This window comes from Limulus polyphemus, unplaced genomic scaffold (genome assembly GCF_000517525.1).
Source record: "Limulus polyphemus unplaced genomic scaffold, Limulus_polyphemus-2.1.2 Scaffold2628, whole genome shotgun sequence".
NCBI lineage: Eukaryota > Metazoa > Arthropoda > Merostomata > Xiphosura > Limulidae > Limulus > Limulus polyphemus.
This window is the reverse complement of record NW_013668238.1, coordinates 55376-74999: the sequence shown is the minus strand read 5'-3', so window position 1 is coordinate 74999 and position 19624 is coordinate 55376. Positions and strand designations below refer to the sequence as shown.

Below are 19624 nucleotides of genomic sequence, written 5' to 3'. Positions count from 1 at the left end.
AACAAATATAAATATATAATTATAATAATTTCTTATAAATACCATTTCCTAACGTAATTTACCAAGATATTATAGATCATAATGCAAAAAAAACTAAACTTATCAGAAGTAACAGGCTTTATGTTTCTTAAACTACACGCACTTATTAAAGTAATTACGAAGTTTTAAAATTTTTTAACCAGTAGTTTTATTGTTGGAATGACAAAGAGCAAGACTTGCATTGGCTACTAAGAAAGTTAGTAGCCAGTAGTCATCGGGTTAAACTTACCAACTTTTATAATACATGCTATAAATCACAGTAATTCACACACTTTACTTATCGCCACTGCTGTTCGCTTCTTTAATTATCTATCTCTATATCTATCTATCTCGCTGGCTTTCTTTGTCAGGCTTATATACTAAAAAAGAGGGCATCTAGCAAACACTCGGACATTCGCGGGGTTCCCCGATAATTCGAGAAACTCCAGTGCACATGCTCGCAGTGTCACGCAACTTCCGCTGTCGTAACACTGCCTCTTCCTTAGCATTGTTCGTCCCGAACAATGGCCACTTACATTAAACCAATAGATAATTAACATTAACTTGATTAAATGTACAGAATTTACAAACACAAAATTAAAATACAATAAAGTCTCTTAATTTTACAGGACGTTTCTTCCTTCACACTGGTCTCCATCCTATTGGCTTCTGCTTTACGTGGGATTCATCTGCTTCATCAGGAAATATCCTATTATCGTTAGCAGTAACATTAGTGGCAGTAACTTCATTAACGGTTTCACTGTTTCCTTCTCAAAACCGGGAAGAGTTTCTTCTTCAACAGTGACTTTTTCAGGTGACACATCTTCAACAGCGTCATTTGTTCTGTTGTTCATTTCGTTCCAACTGAAATGTCCTGGACCATGATAACGGCAAAGCCTGTTGGCATGCGCCACCTTTGGCTTACCTCGCCGACTATATTTTATTCGGAAAGTCACGTCTGAGAGACGATCCTTTATGTCATATGGGCCTTTCCATGGAGAAGACAACTTAGGAGACTTCCCTTTGGTCTTCCTGAGATTATACAACCACACCTTGTCTCCTGGTACAAAGCTGACTTCAGTAGATTTCTTATCATAACATAGCTTCATGGAATCAGCAAACGTTTTCAAGTTTGAACGCACTTGATGATGAATATCATCAATCCTTTCAGATAACACTTTCACGAAATCTGGCACATTTTCAGGCAACTCCTCGTAAGGTGGGCGTCGTGTTATCAGATCCACTGGCAATCAAAGTTCCCGACCAAACATCAGCTTTGCTTTATCCAGTGGCTTCATGCTCTGCTGTTCTATAGGCTATCAACAGTGGAGGGAGTAAGACATACCAGTCATCTTGGCGGCTATTACAAAACTTTGCCAATTCCAGTCTAATTGTACTTTTTTACTACCCCATCAGACTGTGGGTGAAGTGGCGTTGTCAAACAATTTGCAGCATTCATGGAACACAGCTGATTCGAAGTTATGGCCCTGATTTGAATGCAGTTCGTATGACATACCAAACCTGAAGAAGAAATGACTAATAGCCGAAGCTACAGTTGTAGCTTTCTGATTTGGTATTGCATATGCCTCAGGCCACTTGGTGAAATAATTCATCACCACACAAATGTACCTGTTTCCAGCACGAGTTTGAGGCAAAGGACCAGCAATGTCAATGGCCACTCTTTCCATTGGTGCGCCAACTTGATGTAACTTCATTGGAGCACGTCCCTTGTGTTTGGGTTCCCTTCTAGCACAACATGTACTGCATGTCCTGTACCATTCTTCCACATCTTGCCTCATACCTGTCCAGTAAAATATCTGCCGTAGGTGACTCATTGTCTTCTTAACTCCAAGATGTCCTCCTGTTAAACTATCATGGGATTGACGCAACACAACTTCCCGTAACTTTCTCGGTATAACTGTTTGCCAGGTCGTCACTTTCCAATCTGCAGTTTCTCCTCTCCGGACAAGACTATCGTCTTCAAGCTTCAACTGGTCCTGTTGTGCCCAATAGTTCTGTCACAGGGCTTAAGCTAGACATCTTCTCTCAAGCAGGACGCAGAACACTTGCTTGTAGAAAATCAATTATTGGCTTCAAATCAGTAGTTCAAAATTGAGAACGGTAGCAGATGACCTTAGTAGCTTTGACGTAAGTACAAAATATATCTAAGTGTGTTTGAGTGTTTATACATAAATGGACACAAACACACACATTCTATAAATGCGTACAAAATTGTTTTATATAATTATGTTTTGTTTCCGATTTTCTTTTATATATACATAAGTATTTTTTTCTCTCTTTTATTTTATACAATTATTACTCACGCCTTTTTCTCCCTCCTTTTGTATATAGTCGTTCTTTTTCATCCGGTAGATAAAGTTATCGCTTTCTTTTTCTCTCATCATATACAAAACTACTGTTCTGAATTCCTTGTTCTTTAAATGTACTTTCTTTATTTCTTCTTCTTTGACCATTTTGAATGTTGAATTGTAGCCCAAAATGTCACTAACAGCAAGCGTACTCAATCGAACAATCAATGGATTTTCTCGTCATTATAATGAAAAAACGTATATTAAATTAGCTGTAATCGTTGCTGGGTTAATGTTTAGTTCTGATCTACGTATCTAGCTTGCTTGATAATTCTATGCTACTTTCCCTTATTCTCTCAATTTTCTTTCTTTAGCTGTTCCTTGCTATACTGTCCTAAATATTCAGTATCAGGTATACAAATACGTACGTTATATATCTCTTGTTCCATAGATGGCAGCACTAACATAGAAACATATTTTGACATTTGTAAAATAGCCCCAGTTGCATAAAAATATGTCTTTATCATATTAACTTATATTAAGATATGAAATTCTACTAGAATATGTTAATAGATATGTCTTCAAATCATCGGGAAAAAACAGTATCTCTTTATGGAATGATTTATATATTATTTGTTTATTTTCTATGTTTTTATTCTAAATTTCAAATAATGATACCAATTTATCAAATTACGAGAAAATTAATGAGTAAATTATTTGGTGAAAACAAGCCTTACTAAAAGATAACAAGTGTCTAAACTCCAAGAAATAAAAAAAGAGTGACTATCACCATTAATGCTGCTGCAAGAAGAAACAGAATAGAGACAACGCATCAGATTCGCTACAAGAAGGAAGTACTACTTCCATGATTAATCAGTGCACTACTGATGGTTAGCTCAAGTTAGCAAATGGATCAACAGTGCCAGTAATGATTAGAGCATGTGACAAACATCGAGAGGTGCCAACAAATCACAACATGCCAGTAGGTGAACGCTATGTCAGGGACATAAAAGTTAAGGTCCTATGAGACTCTTGGGTGCAGCAGTGAGAACCAGATGACAGGTAACGTGCATCTATGTGTGCTTGTTGATGGGACAGTGAGAAAGTTTTCCACAGCAAAAATAAAGGTGGATACTCCATACTACGTGAGAAACCTTGAAACCATGTGTATGAAGTCACCAATCTATGACTTGGTGACTGGAAACATGCCAGGTAGAGAAGTTTGGAAGAACCAAACAGAAAGGAGGCTAATGGGGCATCTGCAGTCACCACAAGAGTTCAAAAGAAGAAAAAACAAGCAAGACATCAAGTCCCTTCAAGTCTCAAAAAGTGAAATTCCGAATGCAGGTCCACAGGAGCTGAAGGAAGCACAGAAGAAAGACCAGTCACTGCAGAAACTTTGAGACAGTGCCCGAGAGAAAGTGGAGCACAATATCAAAAAGGAGTACTTTATTGGATCTATCAAAGCAGTTTTGCTGGGGAAGCTAAACACATCAAAGACAGTCAGAAGCACTTCTATGACAAGAAGGCCAAGGATCGACCTTTCAAGATTGGACAAAAGATCTTTGCTACCTACAAACAAAAAACTCACCCTGCAGTGGAAAGGACCTTTTGAAGTGCAGGAAGTGGTCTACAGAATGGACTATATAGTGAAATTGAATGGGAAGACTAATAAGTATTTCGAAAGGGAAGAAGACCTAACAGGTGCAGCTATTGAGGCATAGGTGGACATGTCAGGTGTAGCTGTCATAGACTCAGAACCAGAAAACACTTACTTTGTCATAGAAGATGAAGATCTAGTACACCTAAGTTCACTGGGTGGAGATGAAATGTACGAATACGTCATCATCAGTGAAGAACTGACTAGCAAGCAACAGAAAGAGGTACAAGATATATTGTGCCAATATATATATATATATATTAGGCAAGACAGATCTCAGGCAATACAAGATCAAGACAAAGACAAGGGATCCTGTCAAGGTGAAACCATAATAGATGCCCTATGTGAAGACAGACCAACAAGGGAACTGCAACTGTTGGTGCAGATTATAGGAGGAGACTTCGTGTATGAACTGAGAACAGTCCTTGTTGTTGAATATACAAGACTGTTCAGTTTAAGAGTTATTATTTAGTTTGTTTAGTGATTTAATATTTAACGAGTATTTAGTTTTCATAACAAGACTGGCGGAAGTTAATTATTTTAAAAGCGATAGTTATTAGAAGTTTCGTTACGTAACTCTCTAAGAACCATACATTTTGTGTGTGCAGTTTAATTGTTGTACTAGACTTTTGTAATGTTATTGACGTTATCTTACTAGTAGCTTCTAAGTTTTTCTCGTTATGCTTAATATTGTTGTTACTAGAAGGCTAGATATTTTTAGACTTTTCTGTTCCATATTATAAATACTTGCACATACAGAAGTTAAGTTAGTGAAAGTGAAATGAAGACAAAATTAATAAGACATATAGACAAGTTTATAACTTTAGCCATAAAGTGTGTATAGTGACGACTTCTAAAGTGTTATTAGACCACCGTGACCCATTGGGTTAACCACTATTCAGAGGTTATGAAGAATTCCAGCTAATTTCAATATTGCACCGAAATGAAGGTTTATTTTGAGATAATTTAATTAAATATTTCAATCCATTCGTGTTATTCATAATTCAAGAAAAGATATTTGATTGTTGATCGGGAGTTAAAGGAATGACCATTTCATTTTTCAAAAAAGTGAAGTAAGAAGTTTCGTAAAGAGAGCGAACGTTAGGGTGAATGATTTTCTGACTGAGAAAATAAGCAAACAAACAAACAATCTCACAGTTTTAGTAGTATAAAGATAGATTCTTCAAAATCTTGTTTTTGTCACCTTACGCCTTTTAATGAAGATGGGAACATTGACAGGGAAATAATATAATAGCCAATGCTCGGCAAGAGGTTTTCATTTATAAAATTTTGTTGTTGTCCTCGACTTGATTTTTAGTTTTTTACCTCGTCTCCATAGTTACTATTAGCAAATATTCAATAATATTGTGGGTCCATTTTATTATTGTTCTTTCTATGCACCGTTATAACACATTTTCCTCTCATCATTTAATTTGTGTTGTGCATATATTGTTGTATAGAAGATATTTTAAAGTGATTCATCAGGTGGAAACTAATAGATAGATAGATAAACCGATATATGGCGTCATCTAGTGTACCTAAATTCATCTAGAAATGTTCATAAAAGTGACCCGAAAAACGGGGCTAACTCTGTAACCCGTGGCCCGATTTTAACGAAACTTGTTTTATTCTGTTTCTACTCTCATTTCATTACAAATATGGCGCTATTGTGCACCGTTTTTGCTGTATTTAATTACAGACAAGCAAATACACAAACAATCTCAGAGTTTTAGTAGTATTTAGATAACCGTAGACTGTATTGTAATAAATAGAGTAGAGAAGAATAATTCGTCTTGTCAATTAGGTTCTAAAGTAAGTGAACCACCTTGTGTGGACTTTTGACGTAAAATAATTATTTAAAGCTTTAGATACAACTGTGATAAACAATAAATAGTGTAACGAATTATTTTGTACATACGTTTGACTTGTTTTCAATATAAGTTATTTTAAAGCAAGTGAATTGTGTGCTGTTCGTTTGATGTTGAAATTTATCGCCAACAAGTCATAGACACCTGCTGTAAAGAATTCGGCCCCCATGAAACTGACAGTAATCAGATTGGAAAATAGGTAGTAGCAATCAGACTAGAAAGTAGAAAGTAGTTTGTAATCAGATTAACCGAAAAAATGGTAATAGTCAGTAATGAAACTGGAAGGCAGAAAGTGGTAAGCAAATAGACTAAAAGGTAAAAAGTGGGAAATAATGAAATGGAAAGTAGGTAGAGATTAATAATAAACCTGATAGATAAAAATAGGTAATCAGTGGAATAGGAAGGCAGTAAATGGTTAATAGTCAGACTGGAAGGTAGGTAATGATTACTAATCAAACTAGAAAATGGAAAGAACTGAGATTTGAAGGTTGGAAATGATCAGCAATCTGTGTTTAATAATTTGAAGGTAGTTAGTAATCAGACTGAAAGATAGATAGTGCGTAGTAATCTGACTGAAAGATAGGTAGTTCTTAATAATATTCTTCAGTTCAAAATCGGTGTTTTGGTCTTTTGATGAACCAGGGAGGGTCAGATTCATGATAACCTCTTTCTCCTTTCCCAACTGCGATTTTCCACTGGTGAATATTGGTGTTGATACATCATGAGGGTTGAAGTAAACCGTACTTGCTCCGACCCCTTTCAGAGCAATGTCCATGTAGGTATCTACAGTAACATTCTGTGTTTTGCACTATATCTCTTGGTTCAGTTCCATAATACAAACAACACATTTCACAAGCTAGAGACTAATCAAATGCATTTTACATAAAAATACCATTTAAATGCATTGTTCTTAGTCTAACTAGTGTAGGGTTTAAAGTCTAGTAGTAGGTGGCCTTATTACATCCTTATTTCTAAAGTAAATGTTTACAGGTGAGAGGTACTTAGGTCTACTTCCATCATGTATGTAGTAGCGATCAAGTTCACAGAGTAGGCCACTCTTTTGCAAATTTTTTGCGAAGTAATTTAGAGTATTATGCAAAAGTCTATCGGCTATTGTTTGTATGTGTGCATAAATTTTAATGAGGTACTGCGGGGGACTTTATATGTTGCGTTCTTAGTAATCTCTTTGTTTGTTTGTTTTCATTTTGTGCAAAGCTACACGAGAGCTATCTGCACTAGCCGTCCCTAATTTAGCAGTGTAAGACTAAAGGAAAGGCAGCTAGTCATCACCACCCACCGCCAACTCTTGGGCTACTCTTTTACCAACGAATAGTGGGATTGACCGTCACATTATAACGCCCACGGTTTAAAGGGCGAGCATGTTTGGTGTGACGGGGATTCGAACTCGCGACTCGCCGATTGCGAGTCGAGCGCCCTAATCACCTGGCCATGCCGGGCCCTTAGTAATCTGACAGAAAGATAGGTAGTGCTTAGTAATCAGACTGGAAGATAGATTGTAATTAGTAGTCATATTGCAGGATAGGCAGTGGTGTGCAGTTAGAGTTGAAGATAAGTAATACAAATACTAATTATTTATTGTACCTGTATAAGCAGCTGTGTTTACTTGATTTCTAAATTCCTCTCACAGTTTTCGACAAAACGACTTAAATGTTTGCTAGTATATGCTCTTGTCTGTTATTATAGGAACCACACCTCGAAAAGGTTTTCAGAAGCCCAAAAAATAATGTACAAAAAAACACTAAAATGGTCGTTCAAAAAAGCATGTACAAAATGTTTTACATAGTTCCCGTTTCCCGTGAATTTTAACTTGTAATTCACTAGCATATATAAATCACACTAGAATACAGTGGGTAGATAACAGTGGTTCAGTGTATGAATATGCCTCTCCCCCCTCCCCCACCATGCCAATCCTCGGTATCCCCTATATCTTCTCCATACTTTGGACAGGTAGGTCAGTTAGTCGTTTAAAATATGATTGGGAGGTAAATGGTTGTTAGTAATCCCACTGGAAAGTATACACACACATACAAATATATAGATGGTTGTTAGTAATCCCACTAGAAAGTATACACACACATACAAATATATAGGTGGTTGTTAGTAAACCGGCTCGTAGATAGTAATCAAACTAAAGAGTACGAGGTGATTAGTAATCAGTCTGGGAGCTCATAAAAGTTGTCCATCACCCGACTGGAGGGTAGAGAATGGTTAGAAATGGGATTGAAAATTGCTAACAATCAGACTAGAAGGTAGGGGTAATAAGAGTGTATAGAGGGCAATGGCCATTAATATACCTGAAAGGTAGGAATTAGTTGGTCATTAAACTAATAGACAGGATACATGAAAGTACGTAATGGTCAGTAATTAGGCTAATAATTTGTAATAAGATTGGAATTTATGTGACAATCGGATTGTAAAGGAGGTAATAATTTATAGTTTAGGTATTGACTAGTAATAACAGTGGAAGGTAGCGGTTGTTAATAACAGAAAGTAGTAGGAAATTAATAATCGGACTAGAAAATAAGTGGTGACGACAAATCAGAGAGAAAAGGTAGGTAATAATTAGCATTCAAATTATAAAGTACAAGGTAGTATGTAATTAGATTGAAAGGCAGATAAGAGTTACTTACAGCCAGTCTCAACCGTAGGGTGCAGCAAATGATCAGACTGAAAGGTAGGTATTTGTTATTTGTCGGACTTAGTAGTACATTAGTTGATAGGGAATAGATTGCAATCAGACTGATACGGTCCCCTGGTGGGACAGCGGCAAGTCTTCGGATTTACAACACTAAAATCAGGGGTTCGAATAACCCGACCTGGCTTTGTTATAACAAGACACACACAGACTGATATTTTGGTATTATTAATCATGCTGAAAGATAAGACGTTTTTAGTAAATACAGTAGTTAGCTATTAAACTTAAATCTAGGAAATGTCTAGTAATCAGACTGGAAGGTAGGAAATGGTTAATAACCAGACTAAAATATAGGTAGCTGGTTAGCAATTAAAATAGAAGGTAAAAAGTAAGTTGTAACCAACCCGAAAGGTAGGTAATAGTTAGTAATCAGACTAAAATAAAAGAAGAGGTTAGTGATCAGGCTGAAAGATCAGAAGGGTTAAAAATCAAACTAGAATTTACGTAAAGATAAGTAAACTACTGATCTGTAGGAAGTTGTTAATAATCAGACTGGGGGCTAAAGGGTGGTTGGTAATCAGACTGATAGGTTGGAGGTAGTTAGTCATTAGACTGACAAGTAGGTAGTGGTTAATAATCAGACCAGGAATAATTAGACTGACAGGTATGAAGTATTTATCAACCAAACTAGAAAATTGTCTATAATTGGACATGAAGGTAGGGAATGGTTGATAATTCGAAATGAAGGAAAATAATAGTTTATAATTACACATGACAATAAATAATAGCTTATAATTATACATGAAGATAGGTAATGGGTTATAATGGGATATAAAAGTAAAAATAGTTTGTAATTAGACATGAAGGTAGGTAATGTTTATAATTTGACATGAAGTTAATAATAGTTTATACTTAGACATGAAGGTAAGTAATGGTTTATAATTGGACATGAAGGTAAATAATAGTTCATAATTAGACATGAAGGTGGGTAATAGTTTACAATTAGACATGGAGGTAGGTAATAGTTTATAATTGGACATGAAGGTAGGTAATGGTTTATAATTGGACATGAAGGTGGGTAATGGTTTATAATTGGACATGAAGGTGGGTAATGGTTTATAATTAAACATCAAAGTAGGTAATGATTTATGATTGGACATGAAAGAAAATAATAGTTTATAATTGGACATGATGATAAATAATAGTTTATAATTATACATGAAGGTAGGTAATGGTTAAAAATGGGACATAAAGTTAAAAATACTTTGTAATTAGACATGAAAGTAAATAATGGTTATGATTAGACTGAAGGTAAATAATAGTTCATAATTAGACATGAAGGTAGGTAATAGTTTATAATTAGACATGGAGGTAGGTAATGGTTTATAATTGTACATGAAGGTAGGTAATGGTTTCTAATTGGAAATGAAGTTAGGTAATGGTTTATAATTGGACATAAAGGTAAAAATAGTTTGTAATTAGACATGAATGTAGGTAATGGTTTCTAACTGGAAATGAAGTTAGGTAATGGTTTATAATTGGACATAAAGGTAAAAATAGTTTGTAATTAGACATGAATGTAGGTAATGGTTTCTAATTAGACATGAAAGTAGGTAATGGCTTATTATTGGACATGAAGGTAGGTAATGGCTTATAATTGGACATGAAGTTAATAATAGTTTATAATTAGACATGAAGGTAAATAATGGTTTATAATTGGACATGAAGGTATACAATAGTTTATGATTAGACATGAAGGTAAATTATAGTTCATAGTTAGACATGAAGGTAGGTAGTAGTAGTAGGCCTTCTTCGGCCAGGTTTGACCATGGATGAGCATCCGTCCATTATTGGCTCATGTTGATCGCTCGTCTAAAGCAGCGTCTCTTGTGACTAAGGAGACCGACACGAGAGTGACAGTCCCGGCTGCAAAGGTCACATATGTGCGTTGACGCTGGTCTGTTGGCTACCTGTTCCTTTAGATGCGCTCGCTTCTCTTCTGCCGCTACCGTCAATAACTCTTCACCGATCTTCAGCTGTTTACGGAGAGTGTTTCTCCAGTCGGCGCGATCGGCAGCGAGGTCCTCCCAAGTTTCGGTGTTGATGTTGAGAACCTTCATGTTTCTTTTGCAAATATCCTTGTATCTCAGCTGCGGGCGGCCGATGCCTCTCTGTCCTTCGGCAAGCTCTCCGTGGAGGATGTCTTTTGGGATTCGGCCATCCTTCATACGGCGCACGTGGCCTACCCAGCGCAACCGGCGCTGTCGTAACAGAGTGTACATGGTAGATTGGTTCGTACGAGACAAGACATCGGTGTTAGTTACCTTGTCTTGCCAGGAGATACCAATTATGCGTGCAGATAGGTAATGGTTTATGATTAGACATGAAGGTATGTAATGGTTTATAATTAGACATGAAGGTAGGTAATGGTTTATAAATAGACATGAAGGTAGGTAATGGTTTATACTTCCACATGAGTGTAAATAATAGTTTATAATTAGTCATGAAGGTAGATAATGGTTTATAATTGGACATGAAGGTAAATAATAGTTTATAATTGGACATGAAGGTTGGTAATGGTTTATATCTAGGCATGAGTGTAAATAATAGTTTATAATTAGTCATGAAGGTAGATAATGGTTTATAATTGGACATGAAGGTAAATTATGGTTTATAATTGGACATGAAGGTAGGTAATGGTTTATACTTCGACATGAGTGTAAATGATAGTTTATAATTAGTCAAGAAGGTAGATAATGGGTTATAATTAGACATGAAGGTAAATAATAGTTTATAATTGGACATGAAGGTTGGTAATGGTTTATATCTAGGCATGAAGGTAAATAATAGTTTATATCTAGGCATGAAGGTAGGTAATGGTTTATAATTGGACATGAAAGTATGTAATTGTATTTAATTCGACATGAAGGTAAATAATAGTTTATAATTAGACATGAAGTGTGGCAATGGTTTATAACTAGACATGAAGGTTGGTAATGGTTTATAATTAGACATGAAGGTAAGTAATAGTTTATAATTGGACATGAAGGTAAGTAATAGTTTATAATTGGACATGAAGGTAAATAATAGTTTATATCTAGACATGAAGGTAGGTAATGGTTTATAATTGGACATGAAGGTATGTAATTGTTTTAATTGTACATGAGGGTAAATAATAGTTTTTAATTCGACATGAAGATAAATAATAGTTTGTGATTAGATATGAAGGTAGGTAATGGTTTATGATTAGACATGAAGGTAGGTAATGGTTTATAATTAGACATGAAGGTAAATAATGGTTTATAAATAGACATGAAGGTAGGTAATGGTTTATACTTTGACATGAGTGTAAATGATAGTTTATAATTAGTCAAGAAGGTAGATAATGAGTTATAATTAGACATGAAAGTTAGTAATAATTTATAATTGGACATGAAACTCAATAATAGTTTATGATTAGACATGAAGGTTAATAATACTGTTGCGTCATCGAGGTCACGTGACTGGTGTGGCGCCCTCTAGTTTCTAGAACTATCTTGTTCTTTCAGGAATGCTCTAGTATTTGCTAGATAGGGTAGGCTGGTATATAAAAGAGGGGAATGTAATGTGTGTATAGACAGTGAGTAATTGAACTGCAGTCAGAGAGCACGAGAGACGTTACAGCGTTTGTTTAGCGCGATTGTTGAAGTTGAGTGTATCGGTAAAGTTATATTCGGAAAGAATAAACCAGTTTTATTAAGAAAGGACTTGTGTCGACGTTCCGACGAAACTTAAAAATTACGGAAAGTTAATTAACAAACGGAGACGTAACAATAGTATAAAACTAAACATTGTTATTGAGCTACTTTCAACACTTTTTAGATTTTGAACTATCTGGGTATTTTGTCCTTTACCATCTATGTTTAAGATATTCAATGCCTCAAACACTTATTCTTTTGGAGGTTCAGAATTGGTTTTCATTGTTCTTACAAACTTTCACTCATTTGTATGTGTACCATTTTTTGAACTTACTTTTTGTTAATCTCTTCTATTCCTGTATTAATTGTTTTTAGTTGTTCTCTGAATCCTTCAATTTTTAACTGCTATGGATAACAGATACACACATAGTTTATAATATCTGTTTTGTTAGGTGGCCCCAAATCCGCATTAAGGTAGTTTGAGGCCCTGGTACACTTATTTTTTTGAGGCCCCTTGAATAGGGTACAAGCAAATTTGAAGTTAATTATAATGAATACATATTAAGTTAATTACAGAATATGAGCTAATTATTCGAAGTAAATTAGAATATGATGCATCTAACTTTTAAGGATGACATATTAAAATTAAACAATTATGATAATAATAATAATGATAATTATTTACTTGTACAACATGGCAAGTAAGAATGAATTAAGTACATAAAAAATAATATAGTTATTGTACAACATTATGGAAGCAAAATGTCTAATTACATCTTCATAATCTATTTGCCTAAGCAATGCCTTTTCTATCATGAGCAAGGAAAGGGCATTTAAGTGTTCATTTAACATCGAAGCATGCAATTCATTTTTTACTCTAGCCATTTTAGAAAAAGCTCTCACTGCACTGCAATTCTTGGCGGGTAGGCACAAATATATTCTTAATGCTACGTCAACATTATGAAAAACAGATTTGAGTTTGTTTCTTCTGATTGCTTTGATGCATTGTTTGGCAGATGGTGTTTCACACTAAAAAAATTTTGCAAAATGTACCATTTCATCGGGAAAAGAGCCATCTAGATCTGGAGAGAATATGTCTCCAAATCTTTTAGCTGCAGCAAAAATTTTAGTCTCATTTAAATTTTTGAAATTAGATAGAAAACCAGACTTCATTTCTGTCACTTTATATGCAGCAAACTGATTTTCCGAACACATTTGTAACTTGTCAACTACCGGTATAAAATTTTCTATGCAAAACTTCTGAGTTCCAGATAAGCTAATTTCACCTTCAGAAGTCTCATCATTTGCCAACTTTCTTTTTCTCTTTCTGGAAATCTCACTCCTAAAACTGTTCTTTGACTATATTTGAAAGTTGATGATCTTCAATTTCAATACTATCAAATTCTTCACATAGTGAATTTACATGTTTTTTCAGTGAACTAATAAGCTTTACAGCAGTAGAAAAATCAAGGCTGTTTTCTTGAAGCTTAGCACTTGTAGCATTAAATCTCTGAAGAATTTTATATCAAACACTGTTTTGAAAGCAATATCTAACATTCTCATTTTATTCATCAAAGCAGTAGTTTCATTTCTTACTGTTTTAAACTGTTTAGTGTAAAGAAATGTTCTTTCCTGCTACAATCTGAAGTAATTTATTTTTATTTTATTTTGGTGGTTATGAGGTCGGCCAAATTGATCTAGTCTGTATTGAGTAAGAATACAACAAAGAACAGAAAATAGAAGATTTATCAAAAAAAAAGAGAAAGTTAAACTGACAGTCTGGGTTGTCAGTAGAGGTCCCTCACTGCTTGGGGCCATGGCGCAACTGCACCACGAATAATATGGCCTTGGTTGACCCAATGCTTTTGATATGCTGTACTTAGATTAGAGCCATCTTTGTTTATCTTTCACCTTGAATACTTCTTTTTATATTTTTAGTTTCAGAGTCATTAAAGTTCCAAAACATACATATCTCTGCTCCTACTTATAGCTATTACTCAATGGCCAGGGTTTCATCTTTGCCCATCTAAGCATTGGTTTGATTTTTTCTCCCTTGTACTAGCCTTTTATACCACACTCAATTGCCCTTGGCGATATGTCTCTTGATACTCTTCATACATGAAAATTGTGGTTCATGCTGGAAGGTTTATTTCTTAGTTATGTGAGGTGAGTTACACCTTATCCAATATGTTGTCGGAACTTCAGGATTTTGCCCACCACCACCAGGGGGAGGCATTTTTCCAGCTCTCAATTAATTTCTGCTCCTTGACTTTCCGCAGTCTAAGGCTGTGTTTGTAGTTCACCTATATGAGCCTATGTCCCCCGATGGAACATAGTAAGCCTACGGACTTATAATTCACCTTCAATATTTTATTTCCTTTCAAATTTCTTTGTTAGAACACTCTCAGGATCACCAGTTTCATTGAGGATGAGCTGGATCCATTGTTAGCATGCACATTGGTTCAATTTTCAGCTTCTACATTCCTCCCAGTTGTTGTTGGAGTCTCTAATTTCATCAGCTCCTACAGGGGGGTTATAGTTCTGCCCCTATTCGTGAGTATTGATCCCCGACATCAGCTACTCGGTACATTGGTACTCAGAATAGATTCTGTCTATATCCAAGGTTCCACTGCTTAGTCAGGTGCTGTAGGGGCTCAGGTCCAAGATTTTCTGGATGTGTGGTGATCTTACCCATTGGTCCAGAAGCTGCAGGTCCTTGAGTCACAATTTAGTCATTCAGATCACATTTTCCCAACCATTATCCACCCAACATCTGTGGGGTTTCTGTCTCCCGCAGTTCATCGGGATTTGGAACTTAGTTCTAGGGTTAACTGAGTCTGGTTGGTCTGGGGTTAATGAGAGTGTCGTGCTAGTTATTCAGAGTTTTATTCCTGTTAGTTATTGGATCTATTAAGACAGGATTTTGGTGTCCATTCATCAGTCTTCCTTGTCTATACCAATGCATAGATTTTCCATAGTTCACAAGTTAATCATTCTTCAGTCTATGTTGATTTCTTTTTACTGGGATGGTGAATGTCCCCTTCCTCCAATATCTTTATCTCACATTACTTGTCTGATCCGGCAGTCTCTTCATCTGTCTTAACTATTTCTATTAGATTATACAGAGGTGGAGGTGGGGGAGTATTTTTATTTCTACCTTTCAGTGCCCCTTACCTTGTTCTCACAGGATCCCACTCTGTTGTGAGTTTTGCCCAGACAGATGTGTTTTTATCAAACCAATTCTGCACTAGCAACCACTATTTCATTGTAATTACTACTGGTTGTAACAGGCTCTGGAGAAATGAGGTATTTCATAAGACCACCTAGGAGCTCACCAGGTGGTATTACCTTACTATGGTGGACTGCCTTTCATTGACTATCATGAGTAAAGCTAAAGGAGATCTTGCCCGTCCCTGCTGATCATCAGATTGAATAAATTGGGGTCGGTTTGCTTTTAAAAATTTAGGGTACTTGGCTCACCTATTGCACTGTTCCTCAGGACTCGAAAACATGCATTACCCCCCAGATTCTACTAGTGGAGCTAGGGAGTCCTTACCACACCCAATTTCCAGTCACTGGGGTGGTGGACAGAGATTTTTCCTCCAGAGTGTTATAGTGAATTCCTCCACTCTTGAAGAAGAGGGTGAAGTTGGGGACCCTCCTACCCAGATCCCTGGATGTTTTTTTCCCAGATGTTGGTAGGAGTGCCACCAGCCTATGCAGGAGCCTACTCATAATACTGGTTCAGATTTGATGCTCTGCTATCCAGTTGGGGTGTGCATGGGCCTTCTTTTTTGATCAATATTAGTTCAGTATATCTCCTCTTAATTCTGAAAGCAGTGTTGTCATATCCTGGGACATTGATTGAGCACAGTTGTTCCATGTCCTCTCCATAATTCCAGAGGAAAGTGGAAGGTTCCTTGCCCATCAGTTGGGGAGTGAAGAGGAATGTTCATAATTCCAGACCAGATGAGCTCTGTTCCATTGATTGAGTAAGGCATACATGATCCTGTTATTCAGAGCCTGGAGTGCTGCCTTTTGTGCTTCTTCAAGTGAGTAGAAGCTTTGTCCAGTGTTACTTACTTTCTTGTCGTGATTCTGGTGGTTTGAAACACATGACTTTATGTCTACAAGTTGGGATCCAATCAAAAGTGTATCTGTATATAACATTGTAGTCCAATTGCCCTAGCCACCAATGTGGGATATAGGGACCAAGACCCACTAATTCCAACCCAGAGTAGTGGAACCTCGGCTATCTGGTTGGGGCTGGCCTATAGTGATGATCACTCATATACAATTCCACACACGATACAGGAATTAAGTTCAGGGTGAAGAACATATCTGTTCTGGATGTAGTGCAGTTCCCTCACTCAGGTACCACTTATCTTGGTACATTCATGATCTATGCAGATGCTTTCTGTATACATAATTTCTTCACTGGCCCCTTCACCTTTTCATTGTGGGATTCTAGCTAAAAGTATGAATGGAGGTATGTATGTTTTGGAAGTTAACATTTTCCTAAATTAAAAATGTATTTCAAATCAAAGTTACCTCATCTCACACTCTCCCTCCCTTTTTCCCCACTAAGAGCTGGTATTAGAGACTGCAATAGTATCAGTCTCAAAAAGTGATGAAATTATCTGAATGGGGTGCTTATATACAATACCAGGACAGAGGGTGCATTGACGTAGGTGTAGAGTATCAAGAGACATATATATTGCCTAGGGGAATTGTGTGGGATATTAAAGACTGGAGCAAGCAAGTCAAAATCAGACCAATGCTTAGATGGGCTAAGATGAAGTTCTGGTGGTCAAGTAATAGCTATAAGTGTGAGAGGAAGTAAGTATGGCTGGAAATACATTTTTGATTTAGGAAGATCTTAACCTTCAGGTTTTTCAGTTTAAAGTTTTGGCCATATTGTGTGAAATTAATAATTAAAATACTAATAAAGTTCTCTAGTAAAGCCGTTGGAAATTTTTGTAAAATTTTGTTGTTGCTGTAGTTAAATGTTGAAGAAACTAATTTTTCAAAAAAATTGAAAAGACAAGTTATTTCCATTTTAAAATGTTGGTAAATACCATTTTCTATAATTTTCTCTTTGTTAATTGCTGTTTCTTGATGTATTTAAAGTCCTATACTGCTAATCAATAATGTTTCATGTACAGTGTGGGATGACTTTTATTAATTTCTTGTCAGCATTAAACTGTGTGTTTTTGTTATTTACAGAAATTTCTCAGGAAACTTCCAGGTGGTATTTTTGGTCCACAGAATGAAGATAGGCTCTTCAATATCATTGATCTCGAAAACACAGATGAAAAACGTGATGAAATTCATAGGTGAGGAAAAATATAGATGAGAAAACAACAGTTAAGAAATTAAGTACTTACAGTTAAGTTATGATGATCAGATATCAGTTGTTGTTGATGTGATTAGTAGTCTATATACAATCACTAAGTTCTTTTTTAGCAACAGCAAGATTGGTGGCTTGCTCTTTATCTTTTCATCTATTCACATGAAAATAGTTTCAGATAGTGACTGATGCTTTCATGGGATTTTCTCACCAAAATATGTTTGTTTGTCTGAAGATTGGAAATGTGAGAATGGTCTTGTGAGTTTCACTGGTCCATAGTTGATTACAATAATGAAAAATGTTGTTTGATATGTTCATATGGTGAATAAAGTTTTTGATAGATGTAGCTGTGATGAATGCAGTAATTATTAGGTGAAATTTTTTAGCATGAAATGAGAGAGTTGTGCATAGTTTTGTTATTAACATCACTATCTCTGCTTAAAGTTATGCCAGTCTGTCAGTATTTTTATCAGACCTCCTTCATGTGGGTTGATATTTGAATCCATACTTCCAGTTCGTAATTTAATGTATTTTTTTAGTTTAGAGCTGTGATTTTTTTGAACAGCTGTAAACCTCACTTTGGTGGCTTTTGTCTTTCTAATATTTGTATGTTTTTGACTATTGTAAAAAAAATTTAAGTGCTCTTAATTTTTAAGATCTGAGCCTTTTTAAACTACTACTCCCACTTCTGATGTAAATGGCTTTTTCTGGTTCTGTTTTGAATTGACAGATGATTTACTATACCTATATTTAATAAGGGGATGAAATTCCACTTTTCAGATATCAAAAGCATGTTATATGCTCCAATACAATTACAGTGTTAACTAAGACTACTGAAGTTATTCAATAAAAACCTGAGAGGCTAAGTTTTTTCACCTAATTCATTGATCAAATCAATTACCAAACATTAAACATGCTAACTCTACAACTCTAAAACAAGATTATAAAAATGTAATCCTAAACTATAACTAACTATTTATCACTTCCTCTCTTTTATAAGATCTTTTATCTAACCATACTTCATTGAAGAAAATTTTTGAAGATGATATCCTAAACCAAACGTTACAGTCAGTGGATTAGTTCTGTGTCAAGGAAAACATTGTAGAGAGGTTAAATATTTTACATATTTGTTGCATCAGGCCATTGGTCCTACTTGTCGTTAAAGTCAAGATAACATTAGAGTAACAAAGTTGTCAATTCCTTTTTCTTTTTTATTGGTCAGGTGACAATGCTTAAATTGTAGTTGTGCATAAAAGATCAGAAAGACTAAAAGGTTAGTCGTAAGGGGTAACTCAGAGGAAAGGATGTCAAACTTCATTTTAATTATGAGATTTTGTAAAGTTTGGCAAGTATACAAAACTATGGTACTCATTGTTGGATTCTCTATTATAAATCTCAAGTAGGCACTCACCATTTGATGTTTGTTTTTTCTGACATCATACTTTGTTCTCCTGAAGAAGAATAGTCAACTATTCGAAAGTGCTTGAGTTATGGGTCTTATTTTAAGTCTAAAAAAATTGAAATATTGTATTTTTGAGAGGCTTCTGTATTGTTTAAGATATTTGTAGTTATATAAACTTTTATACCTTAATCTTTGGCATCTTAGATACTGGGTTATGGATAGTAACCTTGTGAGTCTCTGATTGCATGAATTATTCTAGTAATGGGTTTTTTTAAAAATTGATTAAGAAGGGTAACTACTGGATGATTGTTTTGAACCTGATGTTTAATAGAGAAAGAACCTTGGTGCCTTTTGGTATTGAGTACATGTTCTTATTAACTGTTAATTATTTTTAATTTTAAAGTGTGCTTGAATAAGTACAGTATAATATGAGTTCCCTAATAGGTACAGCATAATATGAATGTCTGAATAACTACAATATAAGTGCCTGAATAAGTACAGCATAATATGAGTGTCTGAATAACTACAATATAAGTGCCTGAATAACTACAGTATAATATGACTGAAGCTATAAATCTACTAAAATGACAGTGCAATGTAAAAATTGAAATATACAGTTGATGTACATTTAAATGTGTTTGAATAAACATAACTTTGTGGGTATACTTACACAGCATGGTCACA

At 35.4% G+C, this 19624-nt stretch overlaps 1 protein-coding gene across 5 annotated transcripts in view; it reads left to right on the top strand.

Annotated features, from left to right (window-relative positions):
* Positions 1-19624, top strand: part of LOC106467480 — a 144928-nt gene that overhangs the window by 86263 nt on the left and 39041 nt on the right. For all 5 annotated transcript variants that reach the window (XM_022395676.1, XM_022395674.1, XM_022395678.1 and 2 more), the window contains one exon: positions 17415-17524. In XM_022395676.1, the coding sequence (XP_022251384.1) occupies positions 17415-17524 (110 nt within the window). The remainder of the gene's footprint in view (positions 1-17414; positions 17525-19624) is intronic.